The sequence below is a fragment of the Lipophrys pholis genome (genome assembly GCF_963383615.2).
Source record: "Lipophrys pholis genome assembly, chromosome: 17".
NCBI lineage: Eukaryota > Metazoa > Chordata > Actinopteri > Blenniiformes > Blenniidae > Lipophrys > Lipophrys pholis.
The window spans coordinates 12,283,921-12,304,724 of NC_137643.1; the positions used below are offsets into that span (position 1 = coordinate 12,283,921).

Below are 20,804 nucleotides of genomic sequence, written 5' to 3' on the forward strand. Positions count from 1 at the left end.
CAAAAACACACTTGCACTCATGCACCCATGTGCACACACACCTTTTACCCCCTACAGGGCTGAACTGATGCAGGAAGAGATGAAATACCACTACCTCAGGGGTAAACACACCTCGGTTTACTCTCACACAAACCTCTCACGCACACACTCAGGCACACGCAGACACACAGACACACTCACACACGTACACACATACATCAGCATTTTCACCTTTCACTATTCACTCTAAAAAAAGTATACTCAATTCTGCTCAGGAATATTGTCCCAACATCAAAGACCATATTTGTTTATTTTCACACCAATCACACACTGCCGTTTCCCATGGCCTTTGCGTGCAGTTTCCTTCTGTGGCTGTGTGTAGTTGTCGTATTTCTCAGTGTAGTTTTGGAGGCTGTGTAAGTTTATTTTGTGGCTGAGTGGTCGTGTTGCTCCGGGTTTGTGCCTGTCTCTCATGTGTGTATGTGTGTAGGGGGGGGTGTGGGTGTGACTTAGCCAGGTGTAAAATTGGTGCTGGAGAGGATTGCAGATACAAACTGGGTCAGGGCAGGAAGAGGAAGCAGGAAATAAACTAGCCAGCAGTGCAACCCAGAAGCGGTGGAAGGGATTATATCATTACGACCCACACGCTAGGTTATATGATGGCTGTTTTTGCTAAATGTTATGATCCATTTGTATTCAATATGAAAACTTTCACATTGAGTTCAGTGGTGATGACAGAAATGAATGAAGTTAGCCTAGAGGATGAACTCATAAATTATCTTGAGAGCTGTCTTTTTCAAGTGCATGAGAAGGTAACAAAAACATCGACTAGAAATGTCTGTAAACACCAACAGCAGATGACTGGATAGAAACTCTAAGAGTTATGGATGGTCTCGTTAAAAGGAACAGTGCAACAATTGCCGTCAGTAGAAGTTTGAACCCTGCTATCTCCTCCATGTATACACCAAACAAGCAAAAGGAGAATCCGCTTGGAAAGAAGGTGTCAGACAGACATCATCAACAATTTCTGATTCAGTTTGATTGAGGTCCATTGGGAGTGAGAACTCAACATGCAGACCGAGCAGGTCAAATGTGAGACGTAATGGACTTCAGTGGTTGTATTTGTTGAGCATAGCTAAGGAATTCCTGATGCATTTTACAGGGTGTTGGTGAGTATTCAGCTGGTAAAAACTTACCGCAAAAATCCAACATGCATTAGGATGACAACAAACAGCATTGTTCAGCTTGTTTACATCTTTAAGTTAGATGGTCAAAATGCCAAGAGCATGAAGCAAACTGGACATAGGTACGGCAAACTCTCTTTTTATTATATTTTACAGGCAAGAAACTGTACGTCAGATATGAACAACACAATGTGAGCTGCTCCAACTCCATGAGGGATTTAAAACGTCCTGGTTGTAAATGTTATGCCTGTGCTATTACCTTCAGAATCTTTGGTTCATGGTTTCTTTTGTTCTTTTTTCAATTTTCTCTCGCAAAACGTCAATCTAACTTTTTATAGCACTCTGTCCAACTTAAGCTCACTGCTTGTCAAAGTAAATGTTTTGCATAACAGGTAAAATGACTGATTAGCCAAAGCAAATTTATCCAGGTCTAAAATTCTATCAGTTTACTCTCAGATAGTTCAACTCACCCATTAATGCCAGTCCACAGGAGCAATTTTTTAGCAAGTTATTATTTTGAGCAGTTTTGTCAAACATGCATTCTGATAATTAAAAGTTTTTAGCAGACATCTTGAAATAATGGTATTTGTTTTCATTTTATTTATGTGTACTTCTTCTTTTCCTCCAGGACAACACAAGTAAAAAGAGTCTCATCGTACTCCGCGTACTTAAGTCTACTAATGACTGATTACCTGCAAACTGACTTTGTTGCTCTTACATTTTGTACACTTGTGTGTTCTCGTTCAACTGGTACGCCATCAGTTTGACCATTTCTCGCTTTAGTGTCCTGATTGTTTCTGCACAACTGTACATCAGTTATTTCATGTATTTCTTTTGTTTTGTTTGTTTTTTCACTGTCATTTTTGTGTTTACTTTGAATACTTCCCAGTAAATTAGGCAACCTGGGTTTTGTTTACAAGGTCCAGTTAAAAAAAAAAAACATCTCCAAAGTTTAGGGAAAAGCAACCCTGAAAAATGCCTGATGCATTTGCATGTTCAGTTTTAAATACTACTGAGATGGGGGTGAATGCGACCTGGTAAAAACAGCATGCTGATGCCACATGACTGATAGATGTACATATGATGGGGCCTGATTTATTTTTCAAGCTTTGCAGCGTGTCATAGAGCGTAAACGCATGCCCTGCCAAATGTGTGGGAACGAGCCCAGAGAAAGACAATTTTGAAAGACTTTTTAATAACCCGTTTCACTGCGTTACCATGCCTTTGAAACAGTTATCAAGAAATGACGCCGTAATCTGGACAGCAATGATATAAAAAATGAGAGAACTCATTCAGCCTACTCACACAAAAGCATCAGGTTCGTGAGAGCCTTGCTATTCCACACCCAATCAACACAACTCCAAAGAGATGAGACGGACTCACAGCTGGTCACCCTAATCTCATCTTCCATAAAAGATGATATTCTGGCAATGTGACGGCGGGTTAAGTCGAGCGTTACACATAAAAGTGTTACTGCACAATTTTTCAGCCCGAGTATAACAACACACTGCAAAAAAATCACGCTGCCTGCCAGGCCCTGACCAGTTCCTTTGCTCTCTCGCTTGTCCTACAGTTCTGCTTCCCTCGCCTGTAACCTCAGTCAGTCACTCCGCTGACCGCCTCCTCCACAGCCCCAGGACACTCGGCTCGCTCTCACATCACAGAGCCGCTTTGATGACCCCTCAACAAAAAGGAGCTTCAAGGCTCGCTGTCTGGCCCAAACCGCAGGACAGAATGCATCTTTTGTTGCTTATGCTTGGAGCTTGAAAAACAAAAACAAATTCACTGTGACAAGTAACATGACACGAGCAACAATGAAATTACTGAACGCATTTTGTCTTCCATGTTCAGCCAAAAGCGAGACACAAAGACAGATGTGGGGAAAATTCCTTGTATGGGTAATAATGACGGCTCAAACTAATTTCTAATAAGTATTAATTCAGCAACAGTAATATGAGGGTGAAAAAGATATTTCTAAATTAAGTTCTAACCACTTTGTAAAGCTTAACAAGTTGGAAATGACTGATATGACCGTGTTACTCAGAACTGCTTAGCTTGAGTTCGTATTACTTTACTCACACTTTCATGCATCAGCACGTTATTTTAACTGTAAAGTTGCTCAGAAATGTGCCTTTTCTTTTGTGATCGAAGCACTTTTTCTCATAACTTTAGTTTCTTGTAAAATTGTGCCAAACTGTACTTTTTCACTTGTTTGTGACTCACATCAGAACTTCTGAGATCGATGCCATATATAGATTGGCATTTCAAACAGCAAATGTAATATGAAGTGTCTGCCACTGAATCACTCCGATATCACAGTCACTTTTCTTTTTTTTTTTTAATTCAGCATGATACAGACAGCAAACACATTTCTAAAGATTAGAGTCTGAGATTATCCAGATCAAACCCAGTGAGACTGTTGACATGCATCCACACAAAGCTACTTTACTTCAGTAAACGGTTTAAGAAAAGATTTGTTCGTGCAAAACAAATATAGCCACCAGAAGGGATGGACAGATTGACAAACTGCGCTGATCAAATATTCATGCTGCGACCCCAAACAACTTCCGTGGTTGTTTTCTCAAGTCGGATTTTGAAGCTTCTTCATGTAGAATAAACGGAGAAAGAATTCAAGGACTCAAGTAAAAAAAAAAAGAAAAAAAAAAAAGTGAGAGCCGTCATTTTAAGCCTGAATGTCTCTGTAGTAACACACAGGTAATACAAGACTAGTGTTAATCACGAAAGTACATTTCCATTTCCCTCTAATCGTTTAATAACAAACTTAAAGCCCATGCTTCTCAATTTATTAAGCCTCATATATCAAGACATTCAGTGCGCGAAGAGCATCATATTAAATTTAAGATCCGCCACAAAACTTTTTGCGCTTAATGATTTTATTTCCCAAAACTGTCTGGAGTTTGTTTTTGAAGCTGAAATGTGGGTTGCCGCAAATATGTTCCTTTCAGAGCGTGTCCCCTCAGTTATACATTTTTTAAAAAAGACCAGATTTCTAAGTCTGGGTGTGAAGGCTGGTGTTACTCACAAAAGAGTAGGAATATAGTGCTTTGGTAAATGCTGCATTTACAGTCTTTGAATTGCTCTCAATTATTCTTCGGAGACAGTCACTTATTTCCTGTGAATTGATTTATCATTTTCTGAAACCTCATAATGACTTTGTGTCTGATTTTCCTGACCTACTTTCTTTTGTGCGATTACTAAAAAAATAAAAATAAAAACATGAAAAGGTCCATTTTTGACTTGCATGTTCACAGCAATGACTAATTGGTGTTTGAGCTTTGTGCCATGAAGAACATGAAGTCCCTCACACCCGACTTAAAGATCAAATCCCCGATCTGATCATTTCCTGTTTTAATCATTGAATCTGGCAAAGAAAAATGACCAACTTTCACTCCATCATTTAGTACTTGTATTTCATCCATCTATCCTTGCACGCCCAAAAACCTTCAGACACTCTCTTGGCGCTCTCACACGTTATTCATTTTCAGACAGCTGGTAAAAATCTCTGAAGTCTCCTTGTTGTCCCACTCATGTCCTTAACTCGATTTTGTGCCGCTACCTTACTGGGCTTTCACAATAGCTGTGACGATACATTAGTGACAGACAGGAAGCCACTCATTTCAAATGGCAGCTTGTGAAGCAGCAGGACATCTGCTTCAACTCGGCACAGCAAGAGAAGCAACTGAGGCAGACAAAGGAAAAACTGACGAATATTAATGCAAATATACAACCAATTACTGAAGCAGCCTCAGAATTTCAACTTCTATTCACAGGAAAAGGGTGTTTAAAAAACATATTTGAAAGCAAAAATATCTCTAATCACCTGTGCTGCATTGATTTAAAGTCATTCAAGCATTTATTACGGTTGTTGACTTAAATGACTTTGACATTTGTCTAAGTGAAGTTTTGTCAAGCACTTATTTAATAATCCAAAATTAAAGAAAAGCAAAAGATGTACCGGCATGTCGATTAGGCTAATAACTTTTCAAGGAATTGACTTTCTAATCAAAGAGGAAGCTCATGGTGAGGAGGCAACAAAATTATTTGACAAATGACCAATCGAGATTGCAAACAGAATTCAATTTGAAAATGTCACACTCTCCGTTTAAGCATGTCCCGCGATAAATCACGCACACTTCAGGTGCTCCTGACAAAATTTAAAAATTATTACAGAGAGGCACCCAGCCTCTTTACTTTGTCCCTCTGTTAGTTATTTTCCTGTTTTCCTTGCCATCTTTCTTCTGTATATCAGCATCATTGTTAATAAGTACGTAAACATGCACACTGGTATCGCAGTTGTTGATAGATTCTTGAATGATCCTGCACAGGAAACATAAGCCATGACCGAATATGATGAAAAATGAGGCTATTGTGTTGCTCGCGCAACACATCTTGAAAAGATCAAAACATTAATCATAAAGGAATGTACTGAATGTTTCTATCCATCCTTCCATGAAAGACTGACAGTCAAGTAAATAGTAAAAAAGTACTAGAGGCACTTCTAGATGTAAATACTTGGTGGGGCAAGATTTTATTTCAGGTCTAGTGACACCACTGAATTCCAAAGTAAAGTGGGTGCACAACCTTTTAGGCACAACATTATAACAACCATATAGGCACTGGTCCCGTACAAATGTTGAGCCTTGGAGATAGCCGATCGAAAAAAAAAAGATTCAATGATAGGAATTGAACCACATCAAGCAGTTTCTAAGACAGAAGCTCAACTGCTCGACCACCGGTAAAGCTACAAATTCATGAGATTCTTAGAAACTGTTGGCCACCGCATCACACCGTTTACCACTAGTTACCTTCAGTTTCTCTGCTAAAGTAAGAGTTTCAAACTCGTACTTGTAAATAATCGACCTAATTCATTTTCATTCTTAACCTTTTGTTCTGTTTCGCTGCCAACAAGCTGGTATTTGTGACGACTCGCTCCGGTTCTGTGAAGCAGTGCCTCCATCAGCGCCAACCAATCATGTCTGAGAATCTAAATGACGTTGTTAGTGGGACTTCGGGCTTCAAGCCCCACTCGGCATCAAAATCACATGATCCGAATGAACAGAGCCACAGCCTGAGCACGCGCACTTACGCTTTACTGCACCCAATACACACTGCATGGTGAGAGAGGGGCCAGCCCCACTAATGCACCATCGGTGTGGATCAGGAGGAAACATTATATTGTGATTTATATTTGAGAGAGTCAAAAAAATCCTACATCAAATATTAGAAGTGGAACGTTTTATCTGCAGCTCGGGCTATTTTGAAAGGTGTCAGAAAATAAAAGAGAGAAATATGAAAAGAGGCAGTATGTAATAATAATAATAATAATAATAATAATAATAATAATAATAATAATAATAGTTAGGCATCTGTTAATTAAAAAAAAGCAAGAAAATAAAGCGAGCTGGAGCAGAAGTTGTTAGCATAGTTACATATTTATGAGCACATATTTCTTTCAGATATTTTCACCTCTTGCGGTTGAAATGCCACATGCAGTGCCTTTTATTGGAATTAATTCAAATAAACTAAATAATACCAAACAAGAGGCGACACCGTTTAAATTATTAAAATGAATTAAAACACAGAAAGGTTATTAAACTTGCTTGGACTCAGCTGGTACTGAGTCACAAACTAAAACGAGAAGTAGATCAAATTTGTAATCTGGAGCCCTGCAATAGTAATGCGTTTTAAAATGTCAGCGTCACAGCGGGTGTCGGTTTTCTGACTTCGAAAGCTCTGCAGGAAAAGAGAGGAGGAACAAGACCAACTCCATTCATCATATCTATTTGTTGCACCAGCAATGGAAAGAGGGTGGACATTCGAGACAAGACACAGGCAAAGTCCAAAAACACTGCGTTTGTCACAGTCAATCATTTTTACTTTCAGGACGGGTCAGGAAGTACACTGAACAAAAATACTAACAGAACACTTTTGTTTTTGATCCCATTCTTTATGAGCTGAAGTCAAAGATCCAAGACTTTTTTTTATGTACACAAAACTTATCTGAAATATTGTTCACAAATCTGTTTAAATCTGTGTTTTTGAGCACTTCTCCTTCGCCGAGATTATCCATCCACCTCACTGGTGTGGCGTATCAAGATGCTAAATAGACAGCAGGATTATTGTACTGGTGTGACTTAGGCTGCCACAATAACAGGAAGGCCACTCTAAATATTGGGAGGGGAGGGGGGGTCTTAGAGGGTGAGAAAGCCAGTCAGTATCTGCTGTGACCACATCTCTTTCGCATAGAGTTGATCAAGTTGTTGATTGTGGCCCGTGGAACGTAGATGAACTGCTACATTTAGATCATGAAACAATAAATGAAGCTAGATTGTTTGATCTTGATTCGGGTGCTTTTGATGCAGAGTGAGAATATTAATTTAATGGGAACCCTAACTTCTTACAATGATCCTTTGTCAGAGAAGAAAACAACCAACTGCAGTAAAACTGTTTAAACACTCAGAGATATTATGCCGTTGACTGAAACTGAAAAAGCAACACTATAATTGCCAAAGGTGGAAAGAAGGAAATATTTGTTCGATAGAACTGAGATTGGACCTCTTCATGTGTATATTTTTTTAGGATTTGAAGACGTTTACGGCTACACAGTGATAGACTGGTTAACAGGTATGACCTGCAGGACCCTGTAGTGGCTTCATATCATTAAAGAGCTGAGAAACACCCTGAATGACACGGGCACATGTTCTTTTATTTTGGGAGTGTTGTCCATTCCTGGTCCTGGAAGGCAACTTTTCTACATGTTTCCAATGTGACCCTGCTTCAACATATTTGGTTGTAAACAGGGATTCATTTTCATCGTCTGTCTAGTGTTCCATGGAAACACATTGATTGCATTCAGGTGCAGCAAGGAAACAGAAAGTGTGCTGGTAAGTGACCCCGAAGGACCAGGATTGAACACCACTATCTAAGTGTAACAAATGGCAGAAAATACCTCATGATGAGTTCTGCCTTGAAATAAAAGTGGACTAGTAGCAGCTACTGTTACAGGGAGAGCTTGTTTCCCCCAGAAATGAATGTAATGTCCCATAAAGTCAAGGAGGCGTAATTGTCTGTGTAAAGGAGAAACAGTACAAGAAAGTGGAGGTAATGTGTAGCAGAAGAAATGCAGACCATAAATTCTCTTCACAGAGGAGGTGAAGCCAGAGACGACCTTCTGCATGCGAGTGAGTGTGCAACAGCACTTAAGAAGCAGATCATTTCCTGTTATCTCAGATAGGGAGGAAGTCCCAATCAGCCAACAAGAGCACAAAGGGCATCTTTTACTCTCTCTGCCTTCCTGTCTGTTCACTCTCCCTCTTTCTCTAATTCATGTGAAAACTAATCACACGGCCATCTTATTTTATCCATCTCTGCTCTACTGGACTTTTGTTAAATTAACTTTGAATTGCAATTTAAGAACTTAAAGTCATTAAATTTATCATGAAGGGTTGATTATTAAAAGAAGCAACATGTTGCCTGTTGAACAAGGGGAACACGGTTCATTGTCTGAAAGAAGGGAATTGCTTTTTAGCAACACCAACTCAGTTCATCTCCCCGTGACCCAAATCCTCTCACCTCAAATGAACTGAAGCAGATTTTCTTGCCCAGCACTTCATCATGTGCCTGACGTAATTAAAGAAATCCTCCTTCCGACCACAGCTGAAACTCCACAGACAGGGGAAACTGTTGCCTTGTGTTTACAGGGTAATTCAAGAATACAGACTATTGTGAAGGTCAAGCTTTAATCATTCAAATGAGGCAATTGTTTTATCTGATAGGACATTTAGTATTTATTAACAGTTTTTAACATGCAGAAAAAAACTAAAAAGGTGGTATTTGTGGTTTGACAGTGTTGAAAATGCCAACAAATACATGGAAACACAGTTCACACAAGGAGCTGCATCTCCTTGAATTAATAAAAACAGCAAGGACGAAAAAAACAGAAAACAAGGTTGTTTCTAGTGAAATTACTAGAAGTGTTCTTTCAAAAATCATATTAAAAAGCTTACATGAATAAAACCACCATTTAATTTGTGCTGCAAACATTTTTTTTTTTCTTTCTCAAACATATCACACCCAACCTCACACTTCTGGAAGAGCAGAGTTTTAAATTTGTCAAAAGACGGTTTCCAGACATTTCTACAATCAGAGTGGTCAAAGCTATTTGTAATAGGTTGCTGAAGTAAAAGGAGAACAAAACATGGAGCTCTGCCCAGTTTTAGGTGAGATGTTCTCTATTTATATCACATCCAATGTCACTTGTGAATATCTGTCACCTACACATGGAGTGACATGTGAGCAGAGGATATTTATTCGAGCATCAAGCACAACTGCTGATCATCCCAGTGTCAAGGGAGATTGTGACTGAGCGCAGTGACACTTTCGTTCCCATAGCTAACACACACACTGAGCTGGCTGAACTGTCTGGTCTCCATGGGAATGGAGAACATTTTGCCTTTAAACGGTTGCCCCTTCTTGGCGAAGCATTGCAATTTCATTGAGTGACAGACACAAGCTGTTTTCGCTCGGCAGTTGTAAATGTTATTGAGCACGTCATCCTTTGAACAATAAAAGCTTTAATTGCACGGGCCGCCTCTGTGAGAGCTGAACCGTTGAGATCAAGAGTATGTATAAAAATGACAAGGACTCCTTTGGTGGACTAACTTGTGCTAAAAAACATCTGTCAAAGCAATAATCTTCCTCAGTGTTTTGTATGTAAAAATCAAACAACATTTCAATAGACGAGCCCTCTCAAATTTCACAGCTAATTGAATAACTTAATAAAATTTTAATTGGCAGGTTAAAAGAACATGTCGAATCGGAATGGAGTCACAGACAGATGCTATTAGGCTCTATTGATTGCCTGATAAAATCATAAGGCAAGGAGAGTTTAATAGCTTATCTCTGAAGAGTTTCTGTCTGGGTATTGTGTTTCTTCTTGGAGCAGCTCAATAAAGTGATTCAATAACTAAAAGGAAAACACACTGGCTGTGACTGAGCTTCGGCCATTTGTGCACTCCAGCAGGACAGCACCCTGTTGCTTCACAAGGTCATTTGTTGAGTAGCAGCAATATTTGAGAGAATCGAGCAAACACCATCCTCATATTGTTCGTGGGCTTTCGAAAACACGCAGTCACGCCAAAATCTATTTTTATATTTTGGTGGGAAGCAACATGTCTGCCTAGTTCCTCTTGAGTTCACAGCTAATTTCCTCACAGTTAATGAGATTATTTGTTTTTTAGAGCTCAGTATCAGAACAGGGATAGCTATGAAATAATTAAGAGATAGGAACTGATTATAAAATGTTTATAGAAAGTTTAATTTTGCCTTAACTGCATGATTGGGATAGATGCAACATGACAGCAGAAGTATTTCAGAGTTGCTCTGACAGTTTAACATGTCAACGCGTGAAAAGAATAATCTATAAAAAAGTCTGAAAGTATTGACTGTACCTGGTCCTGAAGTTGGCAGGATGGGGGTGTCCGTCGTATAAGGACAGGAAGTCATATTCTTCTTCGATGGCGAATGACAAGAAGATGAGCTGGATTCTGCTTCCTTCCTCTCCGACAATAACCCAGGTGCAGTTTGCCCCGTTGGGGTAGCCATAGGGAAAGCCTGGTGACTCTATACTGCCGTTGCGACCTTTGAGTGTGCCCCCACAAGTGTAGATGAAACCTGAGAGAGGAACGAGACAAAAATGATTAAACTGCGGCACTTCGGTGCTTCAAAGGGGAGAAAAATGGTTTTCAACTTCAGTCGTGACAGAGGAGATAAAAAAATGAAAATTATGTTCAGGATCATTTACAGGTGAGTAAGATGTTGTTTCCCTTATACATTTTTTTTTCCATGTTACAAAGAGTTTGCTTGAATCATATCATGTCCGACATTTTATCATTGTTTTATTTTTGGATGTCATGTGTGGGTCTGAAACAAATGCTCAAAACACGCTCACAGCTATACTCTGAACCACGGTAAAAAAAATCAGCCAAACTCCTTAATACATTGCAATTCTGTTGCGTCTATCCTTCTCATGACCATGAACCCGAGACCATTCAGAAAGCAGAGAAATGCAGGTTTGCGCATTACAGTGACTCTCAAGACTACCTCAGTATGCCTGTCTTAACACAGACAAGGTTGACCAGGTTTTTAGACATAAGAGGGTTGAATTCCTTCAACGTGATGAGATCAAAAGTGGATAAACGTGGATGATTAAAAGCTGTAACTTCCTTACACCAGGCATTTTCACTCACTGTGACCAGGGAGGACAGAAATCTACTGGTTAAGTGCTCGTAGCTACTGATTTGAACTGAACTGAATACTACCACAATGACTTTTGGCATCATTATCCACACTACTTGCTCACCAATATTGTGTGTGCATGTATTTTAACACATTTTGTTCATATTCTTTTTTCCAGGTTTGTTTGTTTTCTCTCTCTCCAGCTTTAGCACAGAGCAGATAAGAGAGTCGAAAACCTCAGGGGTGAAAGATTGAATTGTATTCAGTACACTTGGTTTCTTTTTAAGCTTTTACATTTGACTTAGTGGTAGAATATGGATTAACACAGATTTTCACAGCCAATTGGAACTTTTATTAATTAACCAGTGGCTTCAAGTGTAGACTGTTTGATTGCACATTTGTCAAAGGTATATCTGGGGTGGCTCAGTTTTGGTTTGGACCAATACTAAGTAGCAACAGCAACATACATTCAGGCACTGTGATTACATAAAACCACACACAAAGATTAACTGCTTTGTATCTCTCATTTTTATCCTGCACAGCGCTTCATAAGAAAAGTACTCTAAAACACAACATTGTTTTTCTTCCAAGCCTGAATCATTCTTGGTGACCTACTGGTCAATCTGGAGGCCGAATCCAAGCAGGTCATACATTAATGCAGATGAGTAGCCTTAGCTGTAGTCAAAACTGTTAGAAACTTTCAGTTATATAACTTCACATGTGAGTTTGTGATTTGTAATGCTGCTTGAGACATCATGTTTTCATTGCCGCCCTTGCAGCGAGGGCAAGGGGGCAGGCTCACCACAAGCTGGTATTCAAAATCGGCATGGGGTGTTTAAACCTTGGTCCCCTGACCGACTGGAAACTCTGTTGCCACAGAGCGACACTTCCAGAGGGCTTGAAAAGGTGAAATCAATAAGAAACCCAAGTGTTCTGCTGGATTCACCCGATGTGCCTCCAAGAGATCACAAGCTTGCCTCCTCTTTGTTTCTGCTAATCAATTACTGACATGTCAGAATGCACAGTGAAAGGTCTGTGGCCGTCAGTGTCTTTGAACATGACCCAGCATTTTATGCCCCCCCAAAAAAAGGAAAAAAAAGCATAGATGTTAGCTTTACTTTGTTTCAGGAGATGTGTATCTACACACACTGCAGCAATTCAAACGGCAGATGACAGATGACACAAGAGCAAACTCTTGCACACGTCATGCAACATCAAAGACAGCTAATAATTTATTTGGGGAGATAGAAGATAAAAAACTACTAGGTCTTAATGAGGTACTGTGTAGTCCTCATTATATGGCTTTGCATTTATTACAGCAGGCTGGCTGGAGGAGGAGGCAAAGCAAGTAGGTAGGAGTAGAGGCATGGATGCAAAATAGACGGCTAAATCAACTGCAACAGGAATTATTTAGAGTCGCTTCTGCAAGATTAAACACCACCTCTATTGCTGCTTATTGCACGACACAATGCTCGACATCTACAGCAATAATTAAGGACTATTTTGTATAAATATTATATCAAGAGAGCTCAGTGTACATTATTAGACTTACGTCATATGTTATTAGGAGTTGCTGTTTGCATATGTTCAGTTTCATGAGTTCATGAGCAAGGAAATAGCACCAGAGCAGGTATCCCACCGACCCTTGAGTGTAGAATTTGTGTGATCTTTTGCACTTTCTTTTAGAGGATGTTTGTACTAATGAACGAGAAGTGAAACTAAACCTGCTGCCGGACTCATTCGAAATCTCTCCGGGTTACAGTTTCTGCAAAATGCCTAAATTGTAAAATGCAAATGTAATTGATATTCTTGGACTTTACAGTTCACATCAGGATTATTATCCCCCCCCCCCCCCCTTGATCTTAATGATTATTTTATATCTAACACACCACAGGTGCTAGATGAGAACCTCAGAGTGTTCAGGAGTGAAGTCGGTCCAGAGTATTTTTTTTTTTCCCCGTAACGTTCTATCGATCCCCGATGGTGAAACTCTCAGCTTCTTCTCCCACCAAAGGGGAGTCAGACTGCAGAGGAAGCTTAGCAAGGAGAAACCCTTGGAGCTTGTAGAGATTTAACGTCACTCTGCTCAAGGATGTTACAGCAGAGAAATAACTTCTGGTAATAAGTGCTTGATCCCAGGTCTTCTTGCTGAGGGATGTTACACATTTCAAGGCATTCATGTCTCCTGATATTTTATTTAACTTTTTACATTCCTATATAGATAGTCACTGTTTATGTGGAAATAGCTCTTACTGTACATGTTTAAGTCCTTTAACTTTTAGGCCTTAATTGATCTCCTCTGAGTCCAAAGCTCAAATCAGAATGATCATCTCTCATGCCTTTCATGTTTATGAGCCTCGTTATTTACCATGGCAGTCAGGGCTACAGGGACAGCAGGGCGATCCTGCTGAACGCTTTTCCAACCAATTATCCAAGACAGAACCCCAACCAGAAAAAACTGTGTGTGTGTGTGTGTGTGTGTGTGTGTGTGTGTGTGTGTGTGTGTGTGTGTGTGTGTGTGTGTGTGTGTGTGTGTGTGTGTGTGTGTGTGTGTGTGTGTGCCTGTGTGAGTTAGTCTAACCCTCACTAACCCAAACAATTTTAAGGCCATCAATGTGACCGATATAATGACCAATGGCAGTCTGCGCCGCAATTAAGGGCTGGTATCTTTGTCCCTTCACAACCAATCAGATGAGAAGCTGAGGGACCGGCAGGGACAAGCAGGACCATATGAGAGGGCACATACACACATTATTTGCAAACAAACTTGCCACTGGCTGCCCTGTCTTCCGTAGTCTTAAAACACTTAACTGAAACGACAAGAAAAAAACACTGTGTACAGCAAAAAAACAAGAAACTTGCCCAAATATTTTGGCCCTGGTCAGAAAGTTCCATGTGGTTCCAACAACAATAACATTTTATTATCAAAGGGGAATGTATGTTTGCAGAAACAGCGGTTCACCTCAGGAGAACAAGCAAATGTTGTTTTTTGTTTAGAAAAACTGTTTTATAATAAAGTGATCTTTTGATTTGGAGCTTCATTGATGACAAATTGTTTTTTTTTTCATTTTCAGTCATTTTGTGTTATGAAAACGTGCAATGGTGCAAAACAAACATGCAGTCAAGATTTGACACAAAAAAAGGACAAATAGTTGGATCTATTTCATTTCTGTCCGTATTTAAATATGTGAGGATGTCTTAGTACAAACCGAGCAACTTCATTAAATCGAAGAGTTGATATCAAAGCCGGGAGAGTAAAGAGTGAGACAGGGGCAGCAGGACAGAGACGGAAAGCAGAATAAACAGAAAAAGGACAGATTCCTACTCATACATCATTGTGGTAGAATGAAAGGATGATTTAAAAGTCATCACTCCATGAGGCCAGGCAGCAGAGGGTGTGTTTGTGTGTAGTAAGTGAGAGAAAGAGAGAAAGAGAAAGAGAGAGAGAGCAAGAGAGAGAGAGAGAGAGAGAGAGAGAGAGAGAGAGAGAGAGAGAGAGAGAGAGAGAGAGAGAGAGAGAGAGAGAGAGAGAGAGAGGAAAAGGAGAGGGGGTGATGCAAAAAAAAAAAAAAAGTGAGAAGGAGACAGGGGTAAAAGAGAGACTTCTAATTATGCTGACGAGCAGACCGAAACTGACAGATCCTCAGCTCCTCTACATAAACACACACAGTGTCACACATACACACACATGCATGAACACATACAATGACACACAGAGACACACCAATAGGCAGAGTAACATGCACATATACAAATGCCAGCATATTCAAATAGATACACACAATATCCATTATTCACTTGGCTTATTGTCTCCCATTTACTTTGTTCACAGTTCTTAGCCTCCTCACCTCCCTCCGTTTGTCTCTCACGCACCCAGACTTGTCCAAGCACGAGCCTTTTTTCCAACCCTAACTTCACCACTTAACCACGCAAATAATATATACTGAAATCCAGCAGTGGTGTACATGTCTGCCGGAACGTTCTAAGTTGGTGCAAACATGCACAGAGCCCGCATGAGATCAGCTTTCTGACTAATACCAGAGAAAAAGAAAAGAATTTACTTTTTTGTGAAATAACAATAAAAAAGACTGATAAATATATTTCCCTTTGACGTGAGCATTTACAAAATGTAGAGTTTAAGTCTTGCCCACTATCCCCTCAATAAACCATATAGCTGAAATTTTTTTTTTTTAATATATTTAACCCATTATCTGGTGCATTTAGATCCCCAAAATTTTGGGTGGGAATTAATTGAGAACAAGGCAACTTCCCCCTGAAGAATTACACAGGGATGCTAATTGGCAAACTGTAAAAGATTTGTGCTCGGTCTGGGTAGCTCCCAGGTGTGAATATATGCACTGGTGCTAATGAGGAATCGGGTTTAGTTGGAAAAGAGCATGCGTGCTCAGCAAAACCTTCCCCGGATAAAAGAAGCTTATAGACAAAGAAGAAAATCTGCTTCGTGAATTGAGTGGATTTAATGAACCCAGGTCCTCTATATAAGTTTGATCTCTTTCCTCAAAGCAATGTCTCAGCTGTGAATGTCTGTGGAAAAAAAACAAGTTTAACAAGTGGCTTGCGGAGGAGCTGATCATATCATTTTCAATAGAGCCAGGTTTTTTACTGTAAAACGTGTTACAGGCCTAAGTTTTCATCGTCTGGTATATGTTTCATTATTACAGCATCGTAAACCTCAGCTTGGTATCTTTCACCTGACAACCTTAGAAAAAAGGACCTCGGTTTGCATCTTATTTACCAATACGTCACACGAATAAGGACTTATTCAAAGAGGTGATGAAGGCTGACAGATTCATTGACACATGGATTAAAATAATCATCATGGACTGTAAAGCTTTAATCAAGTTGAAACCGTCCCGTACTTTTTACCAAGTTTCTCAGTCTAAATATATGAGTGGTGACCAGTCCATTGTGTGATCTGTCCTTCACACAGTGTTGACGTGGATCAGCTTCAGCTGCAATCCCAACATGGATAAAGTGGGTGTAGAAGACAGAACGGTGTGAAATCAGTTATTAAGTTCTATATTTTATGAAGGGAACCCTAAAATCAATACAGCAATTCTCATGATGATAGCTGCTACATGAAGAAACTGTGGAAGTGCCCCGTTCTTCATTTATATGGGACAAGCAGTACTCCTTCAATGTTACTGGGCATCCCCATTTCTTACATGGGGGGGGGGGGGGGGGGGGGGGGGGGGAGGGCAATGTGTCCTGATGAGACAAATCTGTGTGGGTGTGCACATATCCTGACATACAATGTATTCGTCCAATCCTCAGCAGGGCCATGTATTAAGTCCATCACTGAGAAAAATATGCTCTAAATTATTTTCTATCTGCCTCGCTCGCTGAGGCTCCCCTTTTCTATTTGTCTGCCTTTCTTTCATCTTGATGCTCACTCCCCCTCTCTCGTTCTCTTTCTCTCCATCTCTTCTAGGATCTCAGTGATATCAGATTCGCTTAAAGGGCGACTCTGTCTAATCTCATAGACTCTCATTTATGATTAAAGAATGGCTCTCGGTGGGACAAACTGACCAATCAAATTGTTGCAGATGGACAAACCATCCAGTCAGTATTCAGAGAACCAATGTGAGTGAAGCTAGGAGGATACAAAAAAAAAAAAAGGAGATAGAGATGTGTGTATTAGTGCACACGTGTGTGCATAAATGAGATGCTAGTTGATTTGAATGAGTTATCCATGACCCCGAGGAATGATTGTATCTGTTCAGTTTTCTTGAAGTGGTGTTGGATTACAGAATGAAAAAAAAAACGAAAGAAAGACAATTGAAATGCCAGGGAGGTTAGGTAGAGTGACGGAAAGGTAGACGGACCAAAAGCAGAAAAGGGTGACCAAAAGAGGAGCGGAGTGGCAGATAGGTGGGAATGGAAGAAGGGGAAAAGATAGCAAAGGAAAAAATGCAATAGAGAGACAGAGCGAGAGAGAGAGAGAGAGAGAGAGAGAGAGAGAGAGAGAGAGAGAGAGAGAGAGAGAGCGAGACAGAGAGAGAGAGAGAGAGAGTAAGCATGTTTGAAACGTCCCATTGGTTCGTGCTGTCAGGAACACTTGTCAGCCAAGAATTAGACTGCTCCACGTTGCCACTGACTGACAGGCGGCCTGCGGTCTAGACTATACCCTGGAGTGGCTGAGGGAAATGCCTGGAGAGAGACAGAGGGAACACACCAGGCTGAAAATCAGTTTATAACACTGTCAGTCAGATGCAAGAGGAGGAGATGGGATAGAGTTATGAGGAGAGAAAGGGAGGGAGAAACGGGGATCCACACAAAAAAAGACAAAACAGTAAACAAGTGGGAATGACCGAGACAAGATGAGAAGGGAAACGCGACTGTTGCTGTGAGGAAGAGTGGGAATTACAAGGTCAGAGCTGCCGACAGACACATGCTATGCTCCTATGAACACTCAATGAATCCGCTGCAGGTGGCAGAGCCTCCTCAAATAATAAACCACTGCTGAGACCAAATCAGCCTCCATTAATCAAAGTCTGCAAAATCCCTGGCATCTAATCTAAAAGCACCTACAACCGTTCCAAAAACGAGCACCCGGCTGGATGCAGTGTTGTCACAGCACTGCTGTGACTGTGTTGGTTTTAATTTTGATGTTAAAAGCTAACCTGCAATGACAATCAAAACAGCAAAAGTGTCAGGTTTCTGACACTACACAGTTGTTCAGGAAATTCCTAGTGGGTTTACAATACGGAGAATTTGTTACGGCTTAATTTATCACACAATGCAGCATGCATTGACTTTAAATGGGAGACATTAAACCAGACATTTTAATTTTCCCAACTTGTCTCCAAACACAAATTCACATATGAAGATTTAATTAAAGTGTCCAAAGAAAAGCAGTTTTAGTGCCTGTCCAGGAGAAACAACCACCAGCAAAACAAAGATAAACATTAAATTCAGAAATCACCATTTAGACTTTATTGCTGGCAAACATTACAATTTCCTTGGAAATGCAAGGCTAATAGAGGGGAAAAAAAGATTGTGTCCGCAAACTGTCTTTGAATCGTATTGTTCAGATTTCATCATGTATGATTTCACAGATAACTGAATATCAGATGTTTGTTTTTCAATTTTAGTTGCCTACTTTTGGACTCATTATAATGACCACTTAAGATGCAGACTGCATTCATTGTGGAAATGATTGCATCAGTGAAATAAAACCATTTCCTGCCTGCATTCATCCAACAAAACACACACTGAACACAAGCAGGAGAATGAATGAAATGAAAGCATGATTTGGCCAGCAGGGTCAGCCTTTCCATTAGTCTCTGGCTGTTTGGTAAAACGCAGTCTTTGAATTGCTCGCGAGCGAGCCCATTTCGAGTTGACAAAAATCTGTTTCCCCACGAGGCTTTTGTTGTCCCGAGTTATGCTGGGGTTGGAAATTATTGGACGAGATGTGAGTTAAGTGAAGGCCCGGGTTTGGTGGTGTCAGGGCAGTGGAAGTAAAATTCTGATGATTCTGCTTGATAAAAAAAAAAGATGAGACTATGGATCAGAATTTACCTAGCGTTGTGGGGGAGTTGTGAGAAATTTAATGGACATGTGTAACCCAGTGGTGCGCACGACCACGCTCACACACGCACACACACAAACTAGCACATAGGCTGGTTAAATCACTGTTTGTACTGGAAAGCAAAGAAAAAGTAGCATAATGACTGTATACAAAATATTTTGCAGTACCTGCAGCGATCACATTTTCTTCTTCCCCTCAGTTAATTCACGAAAAAGTCAACTCTTCATCTGACTCCAAACGGGACAAATGAGGTTTCCACTGAGAACAAATGTATTCAAATTGAATGGACACATCAGTATGCCATAGTGTTGGCACACTGAAAGAACACAGATTTACCGTTGGAGCCATTTAAAATTCTGAAGGGCTTTTACGCCCTGCTAGAAAATTATATGTAAGTGCTATAAATAATACCACACCATCTCAATTCATTGTTACTTTCACCTTAAGGCCACTTCACCTCAATGCTTTTTCATTTTAAATGTGATTATCCCTTCAAAGTCAGAAGCATATCCTCAGTTGACTTGTGCCTCAACAGTTTCTCCAAAACATTCAGAGACACAACTGACCCGACCTGGTTTGACTTAGTTTTTATACTTTGTGACATTTACACTATAATTGCTTTTCCAACTTATTCCACTTTACTTAGAATATCCATTTTAAACAAAAGATCACAGTGATGTCAACACCAGTTACAAGTCCTATTCAAATTCTAATTTAATTAGCATGAAAACGGCCATTAATGCTGCTTATTACTACTGCTAATCTGCACCAAAGCTTTGGTTTTTGCATAATAATAGTCAGTAATATGGCCAGTTTCACATTGATTGGTAAATACTCATGCTCATAGTTTAGTCTAATTTTAATATTGTCAGTCTTGTTTTTTTCCCCAGGCAGTTCATATTGTATTTTAATAAAGGGATGTTATTCTTTTCCTTGAGACCCTGAACTGAATAAAGTGATATAGATGGTGGATTTATGGAGTTTTACTGTGCATTACTTTACAGTGCAATACCATCTATTGACCTCGAAGGACAGCACAGTGCTCTATAGGTTCGTTGTCTTGCATCATAGCGACAGTTTCTACAATTTGAGTTTGTATGGAGTTTTAATTTTCTCTTAGAGCATGTGTGATTTGTCTTTGGAAAATACAGTTTCCCCCGACAGACGGAAAACATGGATTTGAGGCATATTGACAACTCTAAATAGGAAGTAGGTGCCTTGTGACTGACTAGTTTCCAGGGTGCAGCCTGCCTCCATCACCAGTCAGATTGAATAAGCTTCCTCAAAAATGGGACTGAATGCAAAACCATTGTGTTTACTTCAGTTATTTCTCCATTTACTGTTCTGGCTTTATGAGAAATAACTGCTTCTTCTCTTGGTGAAATGAAGAGGAAACTCATCCTCCATTGACTCAATACACCTTTTGGTAAAATGGTCAAATTAGATTCCACTGGAGTTGTTGTTTCACCTGCCAATGTTGGTGGATTTACACAAACATTTAAACAAGGGTTATTTTCATTAATTCTGACTGGAAAACATGGCAAATCTTTATGACCTTTTGTGTCAATGTATTATTAGAAACTGCGAAGTGCAACCGACCGACCGACCGACCAACAGACTAACAGTAGTGCTACATACAGTACCCATTCTATTGTATTGTATTATATTATATTGTTTTAAGGGAAATGAGAACTATGCAAAGCAAATTATACTGTAGGTTGAGGCCTCGACAACAGAATTACAATAATAATAACCTCTAATATTTACAGGGCAGGTTTTTTTGACTGCAGCACACTGCAGGAGTGGTGGAGGAGCAGTAAGCAGGGAGG

General features: G+C 39.9%; 1 protein-coding gene across 1 annotated transcript in view; it reads right to left on the minus strand.

Annotated features, from left to right (window-relative positions):
• LOC308122805 (CUB and sushi domain-containing protein 3-like) overlaps positions 1-20,804 on the minus strand; it is a gene marked incomplete at both ends in the record, with an annotated part of 358,715 nt that overhangs the window by 268,897 nt on the left and 69,014 nt on the right. The window contains one exon of the mRNA XM_080484894.1: positions 10,634-10,856. Within this exon, the coding sequence (XP_080341020.1) occupies positions 10,634-10,856 (223 nt within the window). The remainder of the gene's footprint in view (positions 1-10,633; positions 10,857-20,804) is intronic.